This window comes from Rhinocladiella mackenziei (assembly GCF_000835555.1).
Source record: "Rhinocladiella mackenziei CBS 650.93 unplaced genomic scaffold supercont1.6, whole genome shotgun sequence".
Classification (NCBI taxonomy): domain Eukaryota; kingdom Fungi; phylum Ascomycota; class Eurotiomycetes; order Chaetothyriales; family Herpotrichiellaceae; genus Rhinocladiella; species Rhinocladiella mackenziei.
In genome coordinates, this window is record NW_013550599.1 from 2,074,285 (window position 1) to 2,092,157 (window position 17,873).

Sequence of the window (17,873 nt, forward strand, 5' to 3'; positions counted from 1 at the left end):
GAAGCAAGTTCCGGGCTGTGATAATGGGCGGACAGGATTTGCCATCCCAATTCACGCAATATCGAGCTGGATGAGGATTGGTAAAGATTCAGAGGGTGCGGGCTGATGGCGGGAAGGTTTGATAAAAGCCCAATGGAAAGCCAGAATTGTGCAGAATCTGGGGTAATGCTAGTTCCGTCGGTAGTGGAACACCGCAAAGATAATCGCGCAGGGTGAAAGAAAGATGAAGATCGATTGGTGTGGCATGAAGTCTGGAAAATGAGTTGGATGTCCTTGTGGTATGACGTGATACCAAACAATACCAACATGACGAGCAATACGGAGAAAATGGCGCCCAAATACCTCATCCGGCCCGAATACGACTGGTCAGACCGTCACCCGATTCCGAGTAGGCGAGTATTTCCGTATTTCCACTCAAAAGTCAAATGGTAGGATCAGACCACCTTCTGCCAGTGCGACATCTCCCGAAGATGCAACAAGAATGAGTAACCTGAGCAGTGATGAGTCTGCCTGTCATCATGGCCTTACGAAAATGATAATCCATTTGCTACTGATCATGCATGCAAATTCACATAAAAGGTTTGGAGAGATCTCGGATTCAACATCACCATCCCGTAACAACTTTGTATTGCAACAGACCAGCCACTCGACACCAATCCTCAGCCTCAGCCATCATAATTTCAAGATGATGTCTCAAACAGCACCGGTAAGGATTTCCTCTTCGTTCTCCATCGAGTGATGTGTTTCTATTCCGCCAATCTCCTATTCGCCCGGATGCTCACAGATGATCCCCTCTAGGTCAATGAGACCCACCAATCACCCGGAGAGATCTCCTCCGGGGTCAGAGACAACGCCTTTGTATCCGTCTACAACGACGGCGACATTAGCGAGTACCTCTACATCACTCCCGCCTTTGCCTCCGGGTTTCTTCCTCTGGAACCCCAAGATGACAAACAGGCCCACCCCATTCACATCCACCAATCCAAGGTACGACCAGCCGAGACATTCAACACCGGCACGACACCCCCACCGGCGGCAACAGTTGAGAAAAAAGCCCCCGAGCAACAAAACCCACCGAAGCCTGCGATGAAAAATACCCCTCAACAACAAGCTAATTCTATGGCCAAGGCCGTCAACCGAGAACGCCGACCCAGCTTCATCGAAGTATCGACTCCCACTACCCATGAGCATGAACAACACAAGACACATCATATACACAGACGGCATTCTTCCGAGTCGCATGTGCCGATGAGCTGGTGGCCCGAGAACGAAGAGACGGCACGGCACGAGTGGGTGGAACGAGACGGGACCTCGGCCGACGAGGAGGAGGATGTCATTGAAGAGGAAGTCTGGACCGATGCTTTCTACGAGTGATTCCATGCCACTTATTTTCGAGAATGGCCGGCCATTGAGGGTCGCTTTCAGGAATGAAACGAAGTCAACTCGGTTGTTTTATAATATTCCCAGAGGGAGTTCCGGGGCGCAAGGGGGTCATGGGAATCGGCAGGCTGGAAATTCTCACTCTGTATCAACATATATGCCGAAGCCGGGCAGTGAAGCTATTAGGAAGTCTTGACTTGCCAGGACGTGAAATCAAATCTTTGTGAAAGATTCGCATACGGGAGATTCTGCTCGACTGATGCTGAACGAGCTCGATATTGTAGACACCAAACGCCAGAGAAAAATACTACAGGATAGGGCGCCTCAAAAACCTATACCTTGGTATCGATTTTCGCCATGAGCTAGCATGGATCCAGGATCAGGAACATAAGAGGTACGAACCGGTCCCATCAGTCAAATCAGACCAAAGGGCTTATCTCTGGGATAGGGATCTGTTGATTCGGGAGGTCGTGCGTGATTTTGAGAGGTGTAACATACTATCGTAGCAGCTGACACCAATACACACAGATTTGATGATATCATATTTCAGAGGTAGACATTACTGACTCAGCAATAGCAGATACAATTTCCTTATATTACCCCATTCATTTTTGTCCGCCTGTTCAACCTTCTCAGCCATCCGTATGCCAATTTCCAACATCCACTATTCCAATACATCACCGTGCCTGGACAATCTTTTCTGTGGTGATGAGGCATTCTTTCTCACTGGTTCAGCTCCTCAATCGGCCATGATGGTCCCCATGGACTCCTGAATCCTAACAGGGACATTGACGTGTTTGACCTGCTCGTGCTCCATCTTGGGGACCTTGATACTCAACAGGCCGGCGTCGAGTTTGGCATGGGTATTGTCGCGGTCGACGTCGACGGGGAAATTGAACGCGCGCAGCATCTCACCAATCTGCCGCTCGTTGACTGTAAGGTGAGGTAGTTTCTTCGCTGCAGGCATTGCGTGAGGTTCGGGCGCGGTTTCTGGTGCGGTTTCTGGCGCGGTTTCTGGCTTGGGCTCTTCCTTCTTCCCAGCCTCGGCCCCCTCTTCTTTTTTCTCGGGTTGAGCTTCTTTGGCGTCCGCCGCTGGCATTGGTGAGTCTACGAGCTCGGATTCAGGGATCTCGGGCCTGAGGATCTTGCTCGAGACAAGCAGTGTACGCATCGAAGTCCAGCGGAGATGGAGCTCGGATCTGTCTTTGATCCCTGGCAATTCGACCTCGATGTAGAAGTTGCTTGGCGTCTCTCGTACGTCAGCTTTGGGTTGGTGGACGTCATGGTCTTTGTCGTGGAACAGTCTGTGCGCTTTGTGCACCATGTAGGGAAGTGGCAGGTGGTGCAGGTGATGATGTCCCTTCTCCGGGTATGTGTGCGACACATAGGTCGTTGGGTAAGGCTCGATTTCGGGAAACATGTAGAATGACATCGGCATATGTCTAGTGAGGATTCTTTGACGTGGTCTCGGTAATCTTGTACTGGTCTTTCACGTTTGTTGTAGTCTTCCGTGTTTTCAGCTTCTCAAGAATTGAGGATGCCGGGCCGTATATTTGTCTTCCACATGAACGCACATCTCCCCCTCACCACCTCTGGATTGGCAGACCCCAACAAGAGGGATGTTCTCCTCGCCTAGGAAACACATCTCGTGGAGATATCGTGTTGTTTTCGCCAGAAACGTCGAGATCGTTCTTGAAGACCTGTCACGGGTTGCATTGCCGAGGAAACATCATGCGACAGGAATAAGCATATTGCGGCTAGGCGCATTCGGCAAGCGCCGTTGGGCGTTGAGAGGGCGCGAAAAGTGAGCTAGGATGTGGAGTGATTTTGTTTTCCCTTACAACTTAGCCATAATAGGAAAAGCGCTTTACAGGCTAGGACGGCAAGGCTCCAACCCCTGGATGCTGGAAGATGCTCCCAGCGCCGATCTGCATCTTTAGGAGCACTCAGCCTCATGACGGCGTCATACCACACGGTATCACTGTCTCAGCCCCCCCCCACGGCCGAACAGAAACAATATTCATTCTGCCTCAACAGTATAAATCTCGCTGCGTCGCAGGTCCATTGGTTACATTGATCCAAGTACAAAGCAAAATACAGACAGAAAAGACTCCTGAAGGGTTCCCGAAACTCAGCCATCACATCCTCCACCACTACAAACCAGCAAAATGATTCGAACAACGATGCCTAGGGCCTATACGACCAGAATCACGACTCCAGCGTTCTGTCAATCGTTTGTCACTTCAAGGCCAAGATTCAGCGAAGGAGATACCGGTGCTGTTAGGTCAGGTGGTGTCGCCGCGGGGTAAGTGCTCGGGTTTCCCCCTTTCCCGAGTGGCCGTCAGAAGACATCGCTGACCAGGTTCGATCTTAGTGACTCATTTATCCGCCGCGAGCAAGCCATCGAGAACATGTACTTTAAGCAGCACGAGATGGAGAAGTAAGTTTACTCCTCCGGTCCGATGTTTAGATCCGAGACTAATTCGTGATCTAGTATCAAGAAGATGAGAGAGAAGCTCATGGCCCAAAGAAAACACCTCGATGAAGTGGAAAGCCACTTGAACGAAATGGAGAAAGCGGCCGCTGCAGCACAACAAGGAGAAAAATGACTGTTAAAGAGCTGTTTGTAATGAAATACATCATCATCATCGGGTTAATCATGGAGTTTGGATGGGGGAGTTCTAGCATATAACGGCCGCGGACAAAGTTACAGGTCTCGCCATGGGTTGGAAATGATATCCAATCCGCAACAGTGATTTTGAATTGGATGCGACGAGACGAAGCGCAAGTCTCGACTGATGTTGCCATAGACATATAAATGTCATAATGTCTCACTGATTGCCATGCATTCTGCCTCAAAGCGATTTCCCCAGCATATTTTTCAATCCATGGCCACACAATCTCGCTTCTAAAGTCCACTGAGAATACCCTCTCGGTGACTCTACTTGGATCCATTTCAGTCGCTGGAACGAACGATCCTTCCAAGAATGCTGCAGAACGTCGAGAATTTTTCCCTAACATCTGCGTCCCGCCACGTTTAGATCTGTCCTCTGAGGTACCAAAAGCTAAAGTGATGCAGCAATGACACATCGGAACGAGGAAAAATCCGGGGAAAGGTAAAGTTTTGGCTAATGGTAAGCGAGAAGCTCTTGTGTAAGGATCACACCATGCCCAGCCACTAGGCCAACTGACCGGAAAACCGCTCAAAGGTCACGCCTCAAACGGGGAGTCATTTGATTTTCTCGTAATTGCAAGACACAACACGTACCGCAAACACACTCACCCAATGAGCCATTTCTGCAGAACTTCCACCCCGACGTGCATGAGATGGTTTCTTCACGTTTGTCATACGAGTCCTCCCCCCCACCTTTTTGGCGAGAAGCTGGGTGATCTCGATTCTCGCTTTGGTGTGAGATGTTCCGCTGTTTACTTTCTAATCAGACCACAAGCACACCCTCTGATTTTGGCGAGTGGGAGAACGTGATTGAGTCGTTGGGAAAATATTGGGTGAAGGTTGAAAAGTTAATCTGGTTATTTCCGGGGGCGAGCTTCAATGGCTGCCGGTTTTCAATAAGAAGGTCCGCCCTCCCTTAGTCACGAGCGAAATCATAACGACCAAGACCAACCAACAAACCAACAAGAACGTTTACCACAATCCAATCTGAATCAACATGGCCTCCAACGGAACCCAGAACGGTGACCGCAAAGCCGAAAGCCTCTACCATGTACTTTTCTCCGTCTCTCACATCCAAAAAGACGTCAACAGTGAGGTTGAGAAAGTCCGAATCTGTGGTACCTACACGACGCTTCCTGCTGCCAAAGCCGCTGCACACAAGACCCTCTTCGAAGCAGGATATGAAAAGGAGTGGTTCACCGAGTTCGACACCAAGCACGAAGAATTCGTGGCCCACGGCATAAAGAGAAGGACCGGCCTCTGTGTCCTGGCAAAGGCCTCCGACGGCACAGTTTTCCGCGTGAGCGTGGCGACGACGCCCAACGTGCAGGGATTCGAAGGGTCCGCCGAAGATCACAAAGTTCACCAGGACCTCTATCATGTGGTGCAGACAAATGTGCTGTACAGCGAAGACGACAGCGGCGAGGCCAGAGAAACGAATGTCGAAGGATCGTTTACTTCGTACGAACAGGCGAGGCAATACGCCAGCCAGGTCCTGCTGGCTCCTGAGGACGACGTGACCAAAGAATCATTCGCCGAGTACGACGAGGCTGAAGCGGGAGAGAAAGATTGCGGCTACGGTGAGAATGTGGTGGTGCATGCCGTGGGACAGAATGGCGAAAATATCCTAGTGAGCGTGTTGAAGGGACAGGAGATGGAGTCGGTAAGATTGGCCGAGGCCGCGATGAGAATTCGCTCGTTCAATTAGGGAGCCGGAGTGGACGGATTTCAAAGGGGTTGGCTATCTACCTAGAATTGATGCGACCTCATACATAGTCGTACTCGAGGAAGGGAAGGCATGTACAATACTGGCTCAAATCTTAATTAAACATCAACATTAATCACCACCAGCGACTTCGAGTTCATGTGCACAAGGCTGAGGGTCCCTGAGTAAGGAAGGTGAGCTCGGGGTTCGGGACGGGTAAACATTTCTCCGGGAACAGGATTTTGCTTCCGGCGCGCTCCTATTGTCCCTTTTCTTCCCTTTTCCACTCAAATTTTCGCGTCAGTCCATCTGACATCCTTACGCCCAGGTCCTCTGCGCTCATCACACCACTCAGAAATGCATAGAATGGCACGCCCAGACCTCTTCCTTTTCGCTTCCACCGCGGATCTCCATCCACCAACCTATCCTCGCCTTGACATTTGGCGCAATATCATGCTCATGTCCATTGTCGTCATGTCACATGGCCTCCCCGCGTGCCCGTCCAGAAGATTCACGATTGTTGCACCTCGAGACGTGGACCTGATGAACTTTCGCAAAGTTTGGTCATCCATGCTTTTATTTCTATCCGTGTTCCACCTGTCGGGTGCGAGCCTTTCCATTTCTCTTCCCTTGATTGGCATCCCGAATTACCGAACTGGGGCCGACACGTTGAAATATATATTGTTCGCCGCGTGACACACCCTTGTCTGAATCGTTTGACCTTGTTCCGCAATCAATTCCTCCAAGAGACCAGATTATGATATTTGCAACATCGATTCCGGGACCGTACCCAAGCCATGTATATCCCTAGACAACGACAGGACTCTCTGCTATTCGAAGGGCCGCCTTCGTTTCAATTCACAGACGTCGCTCAACAACCTTTCGAATCGACCCTGTACCAACGAGGACCCAGGTCGAAAACGAACGAGACCTCCTCCAGCACAAACGAAATGCCCGGCTCGGCAGCATTCGTCGCCGTGACAGTGACGTGCTTATTCTTCTTAGCGCTTATTTTGGGGTGAGTGAGCCTCCCCAATTTTCCCATTCCGTCACGCTGACCAGAACATTTCCATGCAGCATTGCCATGTACAAAAAGTTCAATTGCGGAGACGACGACGACTCCGACTCCAGCTCGTCCATCTCAGACTCTGGCGCCTGGCGCATCGAAGACCCAGAATCCGCTGCCGCCACCATCGCAGCCAGACATCGCAAAAGGCTAAAGAAACTCGAACAAGTTGCGCCCGCCCAATCGCTCGGGGAATGGCGTGCCGAGAAACTGACCACACACGTCCAAACATTTGCGACCATCACCACCAAACTGATCTGATAAGTCACCCTTCTTCCCGGTCGGGATTCATTCTGTGAGACTAACATTCACAGCACTGCCATCTGCCTCGAGCTCATCGAGGAGAAAGACCAAATCCGGGAGCTACATTGCGGCCACGTGTTTCACGCCAAATGCTTGAATCTGTGGGTTGAACGGGGCCATCATGACTGTCCGCTGTGCAAATTCGATATCCTTGGACTGCAACAGGGGCCGTTGAAGATCCACGAAGTCGAGCACCATCCTGACCTCGACGCCGTAGTGGTACCTGAAGAAGAGCGCCAGCAACAGCGGCGCCATTCCCCCCGACTGGAGTCCATCCCGGAAGAGGCGCGGCCTCAGTTACCAGTGTCTGAAGGAGGGCGTGTCGGCGTGCTGGCCAACCGGCAACCTCTCAGAGTCCCGGATGGGGGATCCGCCAACAGAAGCCAGAACGAAAGCGAGGATTCCGAGGCCGGGGCAAGTCATGGCTGAACTAGCCCGACAATGTGATATTTTTCTGAACATCCGCTGAAGGTGTAATCAATTCTCATACCACCATGACGGCTACGAGCTCGCGCTCTGCAAGCCTACACTTCCGTTCCAGTATTCACGAACTTGGATCTGCTCGTACATGCTCAGTACGGAAAGGCTGCGCCTTGGCCTCGCAATGCTCTCCCTAGAACATTGGTCATGAAAGCTACCCGGATTGTGAAGGACGCCAGAGGTATTCGGGAACCAGGGAGAGAGATCAGAGTACGACCGGGTGTGCTCCTCGGACCAGACGTGGGCATTTGGCTGTACCAAAAGACAAGCCCCCATATCGCCATTCCGAAGATCCTTACCTGTGAACTTCAAATTTTCTATCTAGGGGATCTGACTATGTGCCTAGCATTGCTGGCACAGTTGAGCTAGAAGTGTCCTGAACCGGGGGCATTTGAATCATCAGCCATGGTATGGACCAAGCTCCGACATGATCTAATCCGGAGTCTCCTCCCGGGTCAATATATCTCAATTCAAGATGCATTCACCACTTCGTCCACCATCTTCCTGAACACTCTCTGTCGCTCACATTGTTCCAAGAACACCTTGTACTTGACATCAAGCAGAGGTCTCACACTCTTGTTTTCCGTGGGCATAACGACCTTTCCCGGCTTGCTCATGCGGTCCATGATGCTCCAGAGATCCTCGGTCTTGCCGTTGGGATCGGCACTGGCGGCTTTGGCGCCCAACATGGCAGCACCATGGCAAACGGCCGCGTGCACGTAGCGAGGGATCAGGACCGGCATATCGCACGCCGTGGCGATCAGGGACATCAAGATGTCGTTCTGGCACTGTGATCCGGACATGAAGATGGAAGAGATCTTGTGTCCGGCTTTGTTCATCGTCGAAATGATCTGCAGTGTCTGCAAGGCGATAAACTCCATGGTGCCGTAGTAGTAGAGCGCCATGCCATCCAAGGACTTGTCGCTCGACAATCCCACGACGGAGCCGGACATGGTCGGATCGGCGATCGGCGACCGGTTTCCAAACAAGTCGCCGTAGAAGAAGAAATGTCGGCCCAAGTAGCTGATGCTCGGCGCTTGGATTTTCTCCTGCATGTCTAGCAGGTGCTGGTTCAGGAAGTCGTAGATGTTCCGGTGACTGGACTGAGACATGGAAACGGCCTGGTTGTACGCCGGGTGCGTTTCGAGGACGTGTTTGAGCAGTTCACCGGTCGCGGATTGGCCGCCTTCGGCCATCCAGTAGTCTGGGATGATGCTGTCTCGGTAGGGTCCCCAGACTCCGTTCACGAAGACGGGGTCCTTCGACATGACGAGATGGCACGTGGATGTACCGGCCACAGCGGCGAGACGGGTGAATGCTTGGGACTGGTCGTTTGCAGGTGCAGAATCGTCGAGTTTATCGGCGGAGAGGTTCACTTTGGCCCCCACCGTTCCGATCCAGCCAGCGTAGGCATCGATGACGCCGCTGCCCACCGCAATGCCTGCAGGAAGTCCCAGGTCGGCGGCAGCTCGTTCGCAAAGGTACCCAGCTAGCTCTCCGGCAGAGAGGTACTCGCCGTTCTGCACGAAAAGGATATATGTTAGCGGGTGGCAATGGGGCAAAGAACGTGACGAAGCCGGGGCCGAGAGGCGATAGGAAATAGGCTCACCACCCCGTTGACGCCCCCCATCCGCTTGAAATTATCCTCGGCGAGATCTTCCAGTCCAATTTCTTTCAGAAAATCTTCTTGCCAGCCTTTAACGCTCCCATCCACCCCCACAGGGACGTAGCCCTGCTTGCACACCACAGAGCAAAAACTCCTCTTCTCATTTCCAGTCGCAATGTGTTCCAAGGCATCTGTTAGGTCATAGAACTTGCATCGGGCAAAGAGCTCCTTGGGCATGTTGTTCTTGAGCCACAGAACCTTGGGGATTTCCATCTCAATGCTCATGGTGCCACCGACATAGCGGAGGAGATTGTGCTTGGTGGCGTTGATTTTTTGGGTTTCCTCGACGGGGCGATGGTCGAGCCAGAGGACAATGTTGTGGTCGTTGCCGGATTGGTCAAAGTCCGGTCCTGTGACGGACACGGGTTCGTCTGTGTCGTGCGTGAAGACCGCCAGGGAGCAGGTAGCGTCGAATCCGATGCCTCGAATCGAGTGAGGGTCGATGTTGTTCTGGGTGATGGCGCGGTGAACCGAGATACAGATGCAGCGCCAGATGTCGTTGGTGGATTGTTCCTGAAAGGGACGCATAGGTGGTTAGAGTGGCTTGCTCCAGTTTGTGGGATGCTTCTGGACTTACGTAGTATCCCGTTTGAGGCTGCCAAAGGCCAATGTTCTCTGATGATAGGCCCACGATATCACCTGCTTCGTTGATGATACATGCCCGTGCACTACCGGTACCGACGTCGATGCCAATGTAATGGTTCATTTGGACGTGGACTTCATTTCGAGTGTCCACTGAGTTCTGTCGGCTGGGAGGAGTTCTGACTCCACTTCCAAGAGGGGTTCGAAAGGCCATTGAAGAGGGCAATCCGGAGGCCGTCTTGAGAAATTTGATGATCGACGGGGAAGTGGAAAGGTAGACAGTAGGAAAGTGATGAAAGTAACAAGGTCAAGAGATGTGCAAGGGAAGAAATCAAAATAATAGCAGAAACAATTCGGACTGGGTATTGGTGACGAGATTCCCTTTTTCAGCAATCAGAGCAGGATACAGGGCTGTCATCTGTACATCACCGGCCGTCCAAAAAAAAGTGTTGACGATACAGGGGTCAAGGAATTCAACTCACAGATTTATGGGGCCCCGTTGAGCCCATTGGGTGGGAGGTATCCATGGTGGATGGGAGATATGGAACTTGTCTTCCGCGAAGACATTCGAAATCTGCATCTAGAAAGAGGGGGGCTCAACAGTCCAGGTGAGGGGTATTTCCAAACTGCGCCAACTGCGCTGTCCGAAGGCTGCGCTCTCATTCTCCGTCGTCTCTGGTTGCCTACCATGGTATTTTGTATTTTGACAGCAAAAATCAACGCCTCCCTCGCCGGATACTCTCAGGGAAATAGAGATTGATTTCTTTGTCATTGCCAAACTCGGCTCATTCAGCTAGTTAACATCTCGTCCTCGATCACCCAAGCGGGTTAGCCTTTGGTTTCTCGGCTAATACATCGCACACACCCGCCACAACAATATCCCGGCAACGGTGTCCGGTTTGCCGCTCCAACAGAGTAAAAATATATACAGCAAATGGTCTCAGGACTGCCTGAAACCCGGAATGTCTCTCGCCAAACACAAAAGCCATTGGTTCGCCTGACGCAGAAATCCCCTCCGAAAACGCCCTCAGTTTCAGCCTTCTGCCCCGAATTTTGTGCCCTGTGCCTTATGCCCTGATTCCCATCCTTTGGGTATAGCTTCGTCATCACTGCGTGTTCCAGCCTCGCGAAAGGTCCCAAAATCTCTATTTGTTCGTGAGAAAAGAAAGCTCAAACAACGCCATTCCGGTCGATTATCATACAACTCCCCGGCCCATCAACCCGATCTCATTTTCTGATCACTTCTCTGATAACTGCGCAAGCTGAGCGAGAACATGTGACACTTCCGAGGGCATCTTACGATGCTCGGCCATCGACTGGACTGCCGCCTCCTCTTTGGGAGGCACAGACGTTTGAGTAGATCCTGCTTCGGTCGGTGGCGCACCTAAAGGACGATGGTCAACGTCGTCACCCTCATCTTTCATGGGCGTGTCATCCACTGCACTCCCTGATACTTCTCCTTGGGCTGCGGCGTCTTGCGCCAGTTCCTCGCTCGGTCGAGGATGACCTGTTGCCGACTCAGAAGTCCTGGGCGAAGGCCGTTCTTGCTCGGCATCTTTTGGTCCACCTTCGACACTACCAAAGCCAGCTTGAGCTTGGCTTTTTTCGGCAGACGGTGTTGACGCGAGCCGTCGACTTCTGTACTCTCCCAAGCTCAGCTTCTTCCTTGCTGGACTAGGAGTCACCGCCGAACTTGATATGATCGGGTTCGAGCTGGATGCTGAAGTCATGGTAAGAGGCGACTGCGTCGTGGTCAGGCCGGGAGTTGATGCAGTGGCAGTTGATGCTGAACCTGAAGAGGCGGGCAGGGGAAACGCTGGTACCGGAGGCAAGGTAGACAACTGTAACCGAGGCCCGGCCGGAGGTTTAATCGCCCTTATGGTATGCGCCGCTTGTGATGGTAGTGGATATGTTGCGGAGTGGACACGGACTGGGCCACTGCCGCTGTTCTCCGAATCAAGTGCAGACGGCTCCTCCGTCGAGATAGGTTGACCATCACTACTCTCCAAGCAGCCATCTTTCATTTCGACATCCTGCGTCTCCGAGTCTGCAGCCATCTTTGGCTCTGTTGCTTGGGGAGCAAGGGAAGTTTGCGTCGGACACTCTTGACCACTATGTTTGGCACGATCTTCTAAAAGCTTTTTCAGTAACCGTTGGGTAGGCGTGCAGAATTTTCTCCTCTTGGGCGGTGGCATAGGCAGGTCGGATTCTTCGGGGTCCGTTTGAACTGAAACACTAATATACACAGGTTGTGGATTCCTGGTTTCGGATCTATTCGGTGCATCCGTCGATTTGCCACGACCTACACCGCCTCTGGGAGAGGGTGAAGGCTCGGTGGACTTGGATTGCTGTCCGCTGGGTGTCGGTGGATGCGAATTCGAATGGTGACCCAATGGCTTCGATGTATTCGCATTTGGAGTGTTCGAGGTTGTCCCTCCGCTCGTACGCTTCTTCTTCCGCTGTGGACCGTGTCCGTTATGATCCTTCTTTTCTTGTTCCCGTTGCGCAAATGCTTTTTCGGCCATTTGGATCTTGCGTAGCTCTCGAGCGGTCAGCCCGCTCCCCAGAACGGGGTCGGCATCGAGGGCCGCCACCGTGACCGGAGTGATGTCCCGGCTCTGAGCACCACTGTGAGTGGATTCGGAGCTAGATCGGCGGTCGAACGGATCGTCGTCATCGAGCAATTTGGGTTCGCTTCCTGCACGACTGTTGGTGGCACGTCCTGTACTGTAGGGCGAAATGGTATGTTTATTCTTACTTTTCTTCTTTCTCCCTCCCTTCTCCTTGGGAACACCCTCCAAAGATCGGCCGGGAAACCGCTGGTCAAACTTGGCGAGTGGACAAGCGGGACCAGCGTCGCAGGCACAATCTCCAAAGTTGGCAAGGACGCGGCTCACCCAGTCGAGGCGCCGGCTTTGGGCTTGTTCGGAATCGTCGCGGATTGCATCGACAGAGAACATTCCCGAGTCGAGGAACCAGGTCGTGGTGAGTTCGGAACCGGCCGGGATGTCTTTGCTGGCAACAAAGCAGTGATGAGTCTCGTCAGTGTCAGAAACGAACGTCTTCAGCGTCACATTTGGTCGACAGGATCTTCGCAGATATCGGAATCGAGTGCCCGATTTTCTGCTGTCAATGTAGATGTCCATGTGCGGGTGGAAGAAAACGAAAGGGTCCGGATGCCTCAACTCTTGCCATCGGTTGGAAGACGACTTTTGTTGGCAGTACTCCTCCAACGTTCCGACTTGCCCGCGCACCTCACCTACAATGTCGTCTTTCTTGACCGGTGCTTGGACGCGCAGGAATCGCCAGGTGGGACATCTTCCATCGTACTCGATGTCCGTTTTCCGAAGAGTCTCCACCGAAACCTCCGGCCAAGTGCTTTGGTCCAGTGGCCGAATGGAGCGTACGAAAGGTGACTTCGCATTCGGCTGTTGTCCCGGGCCGCTCACCACGAGAGACGGATCAGTCCGCCACGCAGAGAGCTTGTTGGTCGCTTGGATGGTCTGCTCATTGTCCCTAGCATTGGTATTTCCTTCGTCGCGTTCGTAAAGTTCGAGGAATTCCGTGGTGTACGTAGGGATGGCAGGGAAGCGGAAAAGATCTTGAGGCGATTTGGAAGGGCTCGGGTATGACTGGGCGGTGGAGGTCGCCCGTTTCCTCGAATCTCCATTCACCGAAACAACCGAGCCAGAGGTCCGGTGATTTGTCTTGGGTTTCTTCGCGGGCGGCCCGTCTCTTGAACTGGCCACGGATTCATGGCGGTCGTGTAAATGCCACCCATTCACCTGGTCGGAGGGTCCACCGGTCTCTTTCTTCTTCTTCTGACCCTTGGAACTGGGTCGCTTGACCTTCCGGTCACCGCCGTCAAGGGCTTCTCGATGCCGTCTCTGTCGTTCGGTAGCTTTCTTTGCGTCAAGATCTCGAGGGAAGCACTCTGCACAAAAATGCTCTTCTGGTACCTTTTTGCCATGGTAATAGCACTCAATGTGCTGCCACGTATCGCATTTAGGACAGTAGACGGTGTTACCATCATCATCGGCATAGATACATATGCATTTGATGGTGTATTCCTCCTCGTCTTGAGGGTTGGTGTCGGACAGAGAGCCGTTAGGTATGGGAGAGGCTAGAGAAGGAGCGGCGGTGACCGGATAGTGGTTGGGTGTCGAATGCGTGGTGAGGAGGGAGGACTCGGTCATAATCTGACAGAGCACCTCCTCATTGATCGAATCGAAGAGTTATTCTGTCTGGTTCAGTCATAAATTCCTCAGTCGCGTGTCGCGCATCGCTAGAGCAGATCGGTTCCCACACGGTGTTGGGATGCTCAAAACAAGTATACCGGTTTCGCCAAGGTATGAAATTGATGTATATGTCTTTAATTGCTCTTTGGAAGTGAAATTGAAGTGGTGTTTTGGGGAGGGGGCAAAAGAAGTGCCGGCTCAAGGAGGCGGGCGATCAGGTCGACAAAGTGGTCACGTAGGCGCAGGGCGGAAAGGGGTGTCGCAAACAGTGAGGAGGGCTCCAGATAGGTTCCAAATGAGGTCGGAGAGCGTTTGGAGCAAATTCGAGGGATTTACACGACATCCAACGGCGCGGTTCTCGAGTTGAAGATGTCGTTGAGAGTATCAGAGGGTGCAAAAGCGTCGACAAGGAGATCAATCGAGGGTGACACAGGACAAAGGCGACAGAGGGAGAGGGAAGAACAAAGACTTAGATAAGGTTCGCCAGGTGGAAGGGATATGGTTTTGAAATAGAGAGTGTGTGATTGTTGAAAATGAAGAGAAGGAAGGATGAGTGAACGGCAAGAGGAAAGATGGGAGGGACGCAGATGGGCAAAGAAACCGACGGGAGAGAGCATAGAGAGCGTAGCGTGGATCAGAATGGTTAGAGGACTCACAACGTACTTGGCCGGCGTACGGAGTCCTGCCACTGGCAGGCTGGCCATGAGCACGCAGCAAAAGCCGCAGCTGCACTGCGACTGTACAAGCACAAAGGTGCAAGCGGACTCGAGTCCCCCAGACTGCCACTCTGCCACTGGCTAGATGTTGAAGCAGAGCAAAGAGTAGGCCACAATCCACCGAACCAGGACCGACGGGGCTAGTGGCCAAATGTCGAGGGCCTAGCGTTGGTGGACTGGGCTTGAAAAATGCGCGTTTTGGCTTTTTTTGGCTCTGCGGCGTCTTGCTGCGTGCATTTGCGAGGGGACTGGCAGCCTGCTCACAGTAAGAGGCCGAGAGGACCATCGACGTAACGAGTCACAGGGGAGAGCAGGGCAGAGGCGTGGAATGCTAGGCTCTGACAAGCAAAGTGTGGGAGAGATGATTCGCCATTCATGGCACATTGCAATGAGAACATGGCATTTAGCGGCATAACACGGATGCCCTGGACAGGCTTCAGGGAGGTGATTTGAACAAAGATCGCAGTTAAGATCCTGGAGCTGCGGGCCCGCGGGCCCCTACTTGCAGTTTTGCTGATTGCCTACAACCAGCCAGTGGGTAGCCGGAAAACTCGACGCGGGATGGCCACCAAGCAAAAATTCACCCCCCTTCGACCACACACCCACTGATCAGAGGATGATGATCCAGGTGCAAGGAGCCGGGATTGCTCGTTTCGCTGCATCATTTTGACTCCTTCAAACCCATTCATTCATCACCGTATCCACCGTTCAACCTTTTTTGCTCTCCACTCCCTTCCCCCCGGTCGCCTCTTCTACTGGCGGTTAGTTGCTTTCGAGGCCCGCCCATGAAGCTCTCCCTGCCCTGTTATTCGACCGCATTCTCAGTCACTTTCTGCCTGGCGCACAAGGCCACCTTGGTTGTCTCTCCCATTCCCATTTCTCCTCTCTTCTCACCTTTCTCAACCTTTTCACATCCACCATCCTTCCTCTTTCTCCCCCTCCTCCTATGTCCTCGTTCTCACCCTTCTTGGATTTCCCTCAGAATACACAGCAACAACCTCTGAGAACGGTAATTGACAAAGGAGTTCCAAATTCCTCGCCCACGACGCCACGATTCCTCTCACAGACTGCGCCATCAGCCTAAAATTCACGAGCAGGATAAAATTAAGGTGCTGTCTCGCCGAGCGGGGTTCACTCCTCTCATCAGAACTGAGGGTGATGCGGCATTCGCTCTTTGGCTAGTCCACTCACTCAAAATCTTTCTGTCACCTGCGTCTTGCTTCCTCTCCTTCGATATGATAAATAGTCTGCAAGGATATCTCTTCCGCGAGTCTCCTACTCGACTTGCAAATTCCCTCTTCATATCTCTCGTTTCATTTGCTTCCAGATTTTCCCTCCATGCAGCCGGGCGTTCACTTACTGTCAACTTCGCTTTCTGTTTCTTATGCTGACGCTTTGTAGTCCTACACGTTCCTCATCCACCGGTCGCGAACGTTGTCATATCTTCAAGCTTCATTGCTCCAACTGCTCATTTTCATGACTGGCGTCAGCCCGCGCCTCGTCTCTACTTCCCCAACCCGCCTCGTCCTCCCTCCTCTGGTCGTATACCTCAGTTCACACCTCGTTATCGCGGCAGATGTAAGTTCGTGTCCTCACCGGTCTTCACCGGATGTCATCGATGGAATCGCCTCTCAAGGCATGTCTGACTCGTTAAACCTCAACACCATCGGACCTTCTCCACACCTTTGAATCTGCTTGACCAAATAAGAATGTGTTTTGTCCCATCAATTTCTTTGCCGTGAGATCGGATGAGATGACATGAAAGGGCTCATATGGACAACAACAAAACGTTCTGGTCTGATACCTGAGCGTCGTCAGATGATGAGAGCAGAGTGTCCCGCAATTCTTGTGCTTGGCTGCTCGTCGCAGCTTTCCTTCGCGGCACAGTCACACCCGACGTTTCGAACTCTGAAGATTGAGTCTCGGAATAGGATTCAGGATTAGCGATTCTGCTACCGAGTGATCAAATGAATGTCAAGATACGTGTCGCTACCATTATGGGAAGTGGAAGTTATTGCCTAGTATTGGTGTCCCTACTAGCTGCAATGACCAGCACGAAGTTCCCGCCCATTCCGCCGCCACGATAAGTAGAGGTACGATGGACGGTTTTGATCACCGAAAGTGCTGACGTTTCTCCTCAGGATGAGTAGCGTTGAGTCCAGAGTGGCTTTTCATTTGGATATTCGATTCCCCCTCAAGTATCTTCAGACACTTTGTTGGAATCGGAGTATTCAAACATTCTCGAGTCTAGAACGTACAAGCCGAGTCGCACGGATTCATTATAGAGTATGATATCAATCGAAAGTATCTGCGACAAACCAAACAGTATCTGCGCCATCAACCTCTTCCAATCCATAATTTTGATCTTTCTCATGGCTCTCCTTTGGTCAGTTTGTAAGTTTTCTGTAGCGTCGAGCTGTCGAACCATCAGCTTTGATATGTACACGTTTTCCACCACTTCCAGCGCTGATTTTCTTTTCTGAAGTACGATCTCCCCAAATCATAAAAGGCCCAAAGCGAAAATATTTGTTGAATGCTGTATTAGACTCAGCAACGCGTCCGCCAGGAGCAACGCGGGGTCTTGTTTGTTCGTAAAGTGGCTGTTGCCAGTAAACGGCGACGACTCCCCCGCTCTATGGCAGGCAGTCATCACCGCGAACCGATTTCCAACAATAAAAACCGTGAACCCTCCTCAACCATCACAGAAATTCCTGACATCTTTTCAACTACCTGTTCCCCTTACCATTGCAGTGCAGCATGGATCAGGATAACCACCAGAATCTTCCAAATTTTCCTCCGACAGCGGAGCGATTATCAACAGCATTGTCCAAGTCAATCAAAACCTCCAAGGTAAGTAGCATTTTTCTCGATTAATGTTTAATCCAACGTATAGTAGTTACTCAACGTGTGGAATATCTCGGTCAACGCATGAACGGCATGGACGACGCATGGACAACATGAACACGCGAATGAATTCTGAGTACTTATTGATCCACGCTATTGCACGACTTCGGAATGCCGAAGTGGTCTATCGCACCGATAACCTAACCCTGCTTCATAACT

At 52.0% G+C, this 17,873-nt stretch overlaps 8 protein-coding genes across 8 annotated transcripts; 4 read left to right on the forward strand and 4 right to left on the reverse strand.

Moving 5' to 3' along the window:
- Window positions 1–685: 685 nt before the first annotated feature.
- Z518_08535 (uncharacterized protein) lies at window positions 686–1,374 on the forward strand (the record flags this gene model as incomplete). Its single annotated transcript, XM_013414276.1, has 2 exons — window positions 686–706; window positions 799–1,374. 2 exons carry the CDS (start codon window positions 686–688, stop codon window positions 1,372–1,374), a joined length of 597 nt encoding a protein of 198 aa, XP_013269730.1.
- A 745-nt stretch (window positions 1,375–2,119) lies between these two features.
- Z518_08536 (uncharacterized protein) lies at window positions 2,120–2,812 on the reverse strand (the record flags this gene model as incomplete). The annotated part of the gene is made up of 1 exon (XM_013414277.1): window positions 2,120–2,812. The coding sequence occupies one exon, from the start codon at window positions 2,810–2,812 to the stop codon at window positions 2,120–2,122; it is 693 nt and encodes a 230-aa protein (XP_013269731.1).
- A 736-nt stretch (window positions 2,813–3,548) lies between these two features.
- Window positions 3,549–3,989, forward strand: Z518_08537 (uncharacterized protein; the record flags this gene model as incomplete). The annotated part of the gene is made up of 3 exons (XM_013414278.1): window positions 3,549–3,685; window positions 3,755–3,820; window positions 3,875–3,989. The coding sequence occupies 3 exons, from the start codon at window positions 3,549–3,551 to the stop codon at window positions 3,987–3,989; spliced, it is 318 nt and encodes a 105-aa protein (XP_013269732.1).
- Window positions 3,990–5,051: 1,062 nt separating this feature from the next.
- Z518_08538 (uncharacterized protein) lies at window positions 5,052–5,762 on the forward strand (the record flags this gene model as incomplete). The annotated part of the gene is made up of 1 exon (XM_013414279.1): window positions 5,052–5,762. The coding sequence occupies one exon, from the start codon at window positions 5,052–5,054 to the stop codon at window positions 5,760–5,762; it is 711 nt and encodes a 236-aa protein (XP_013269733.1).
- Window positions 5,763–6,556: 794 nt separating this feature from the next.
- Window positions 6,557–7,086, forward strand: Z518_08539 (uncharacterized protein; the record flags this gene model as incomplete). Its single annotated transcript, XM_013414280.1, has 2 exons — window positions 6,557–6,777; window positions 6,837–7,086. 2 exons carry the CDS (start codon window positions 6,557–6,559, stop codon window positions 7,084–7,086), a joined length of 471 nt encoding a protein of 156 aa, XP_013269734.1.
- A 102-nt stretch (window positions 7,087–7,188) lies between these two features.
- On the reverse strand, window positions 7,189–7,383 carry Z518_08540 (uncharacterized protein; the record flags this gene model as incomplete). The annotated part of the gene is made up of 1 exon (XM_013414281.1): window positions 7,189–7,383. One exon carries the CDS (start codon window positions 7,381–7,383, stop codon window positions 7,189–7,191), a length of 195 nt encoding a protein of 64 aa, XP_013269735.1.
- Window positions 7,384–8,078: 695 nt separating this feature from the next.
- Z518_08541 (uncharacterized protein) lies at window positions 8,079–10,070 on the reverse strand (the record flags this gene model as incomplete). The annotated part of the gene is made up of 3 exons (XM_013414282.1): window positions 8,079–9,128; window positions 9,218–9,787; window positions 9,852–10,070. The coding sequence occupies 3 exons, from the start codon at window positions 10,068–10,070 to the stop codon at window positions 8,079–8,081; spliced, it is 1,839 nt and encodes a 612-aa protein (XP_013269736.1).
- A 1,024-nt stretch (window positions 10,071–11,094) lies between these two features.
- Z518_08542 (uncharacterized protein) lies at window positions 11,095–14,052 on the reverse strand (the record flags this gene model as incomplete). The annotated part of the gene is made up of 1 exon (XM_013414283.1): window positions 11,095–14,052. One exon carries the CDS (start codon window positions 14,050–14,052, stop codon window positions 11,095–11,097), a length of 2,958 nt encoding a protein of 985 aa, XP_013269737.1.
- Between the last annotated feature and the right edge of the window lie 3,821 nt (window positions 14,053–17,873).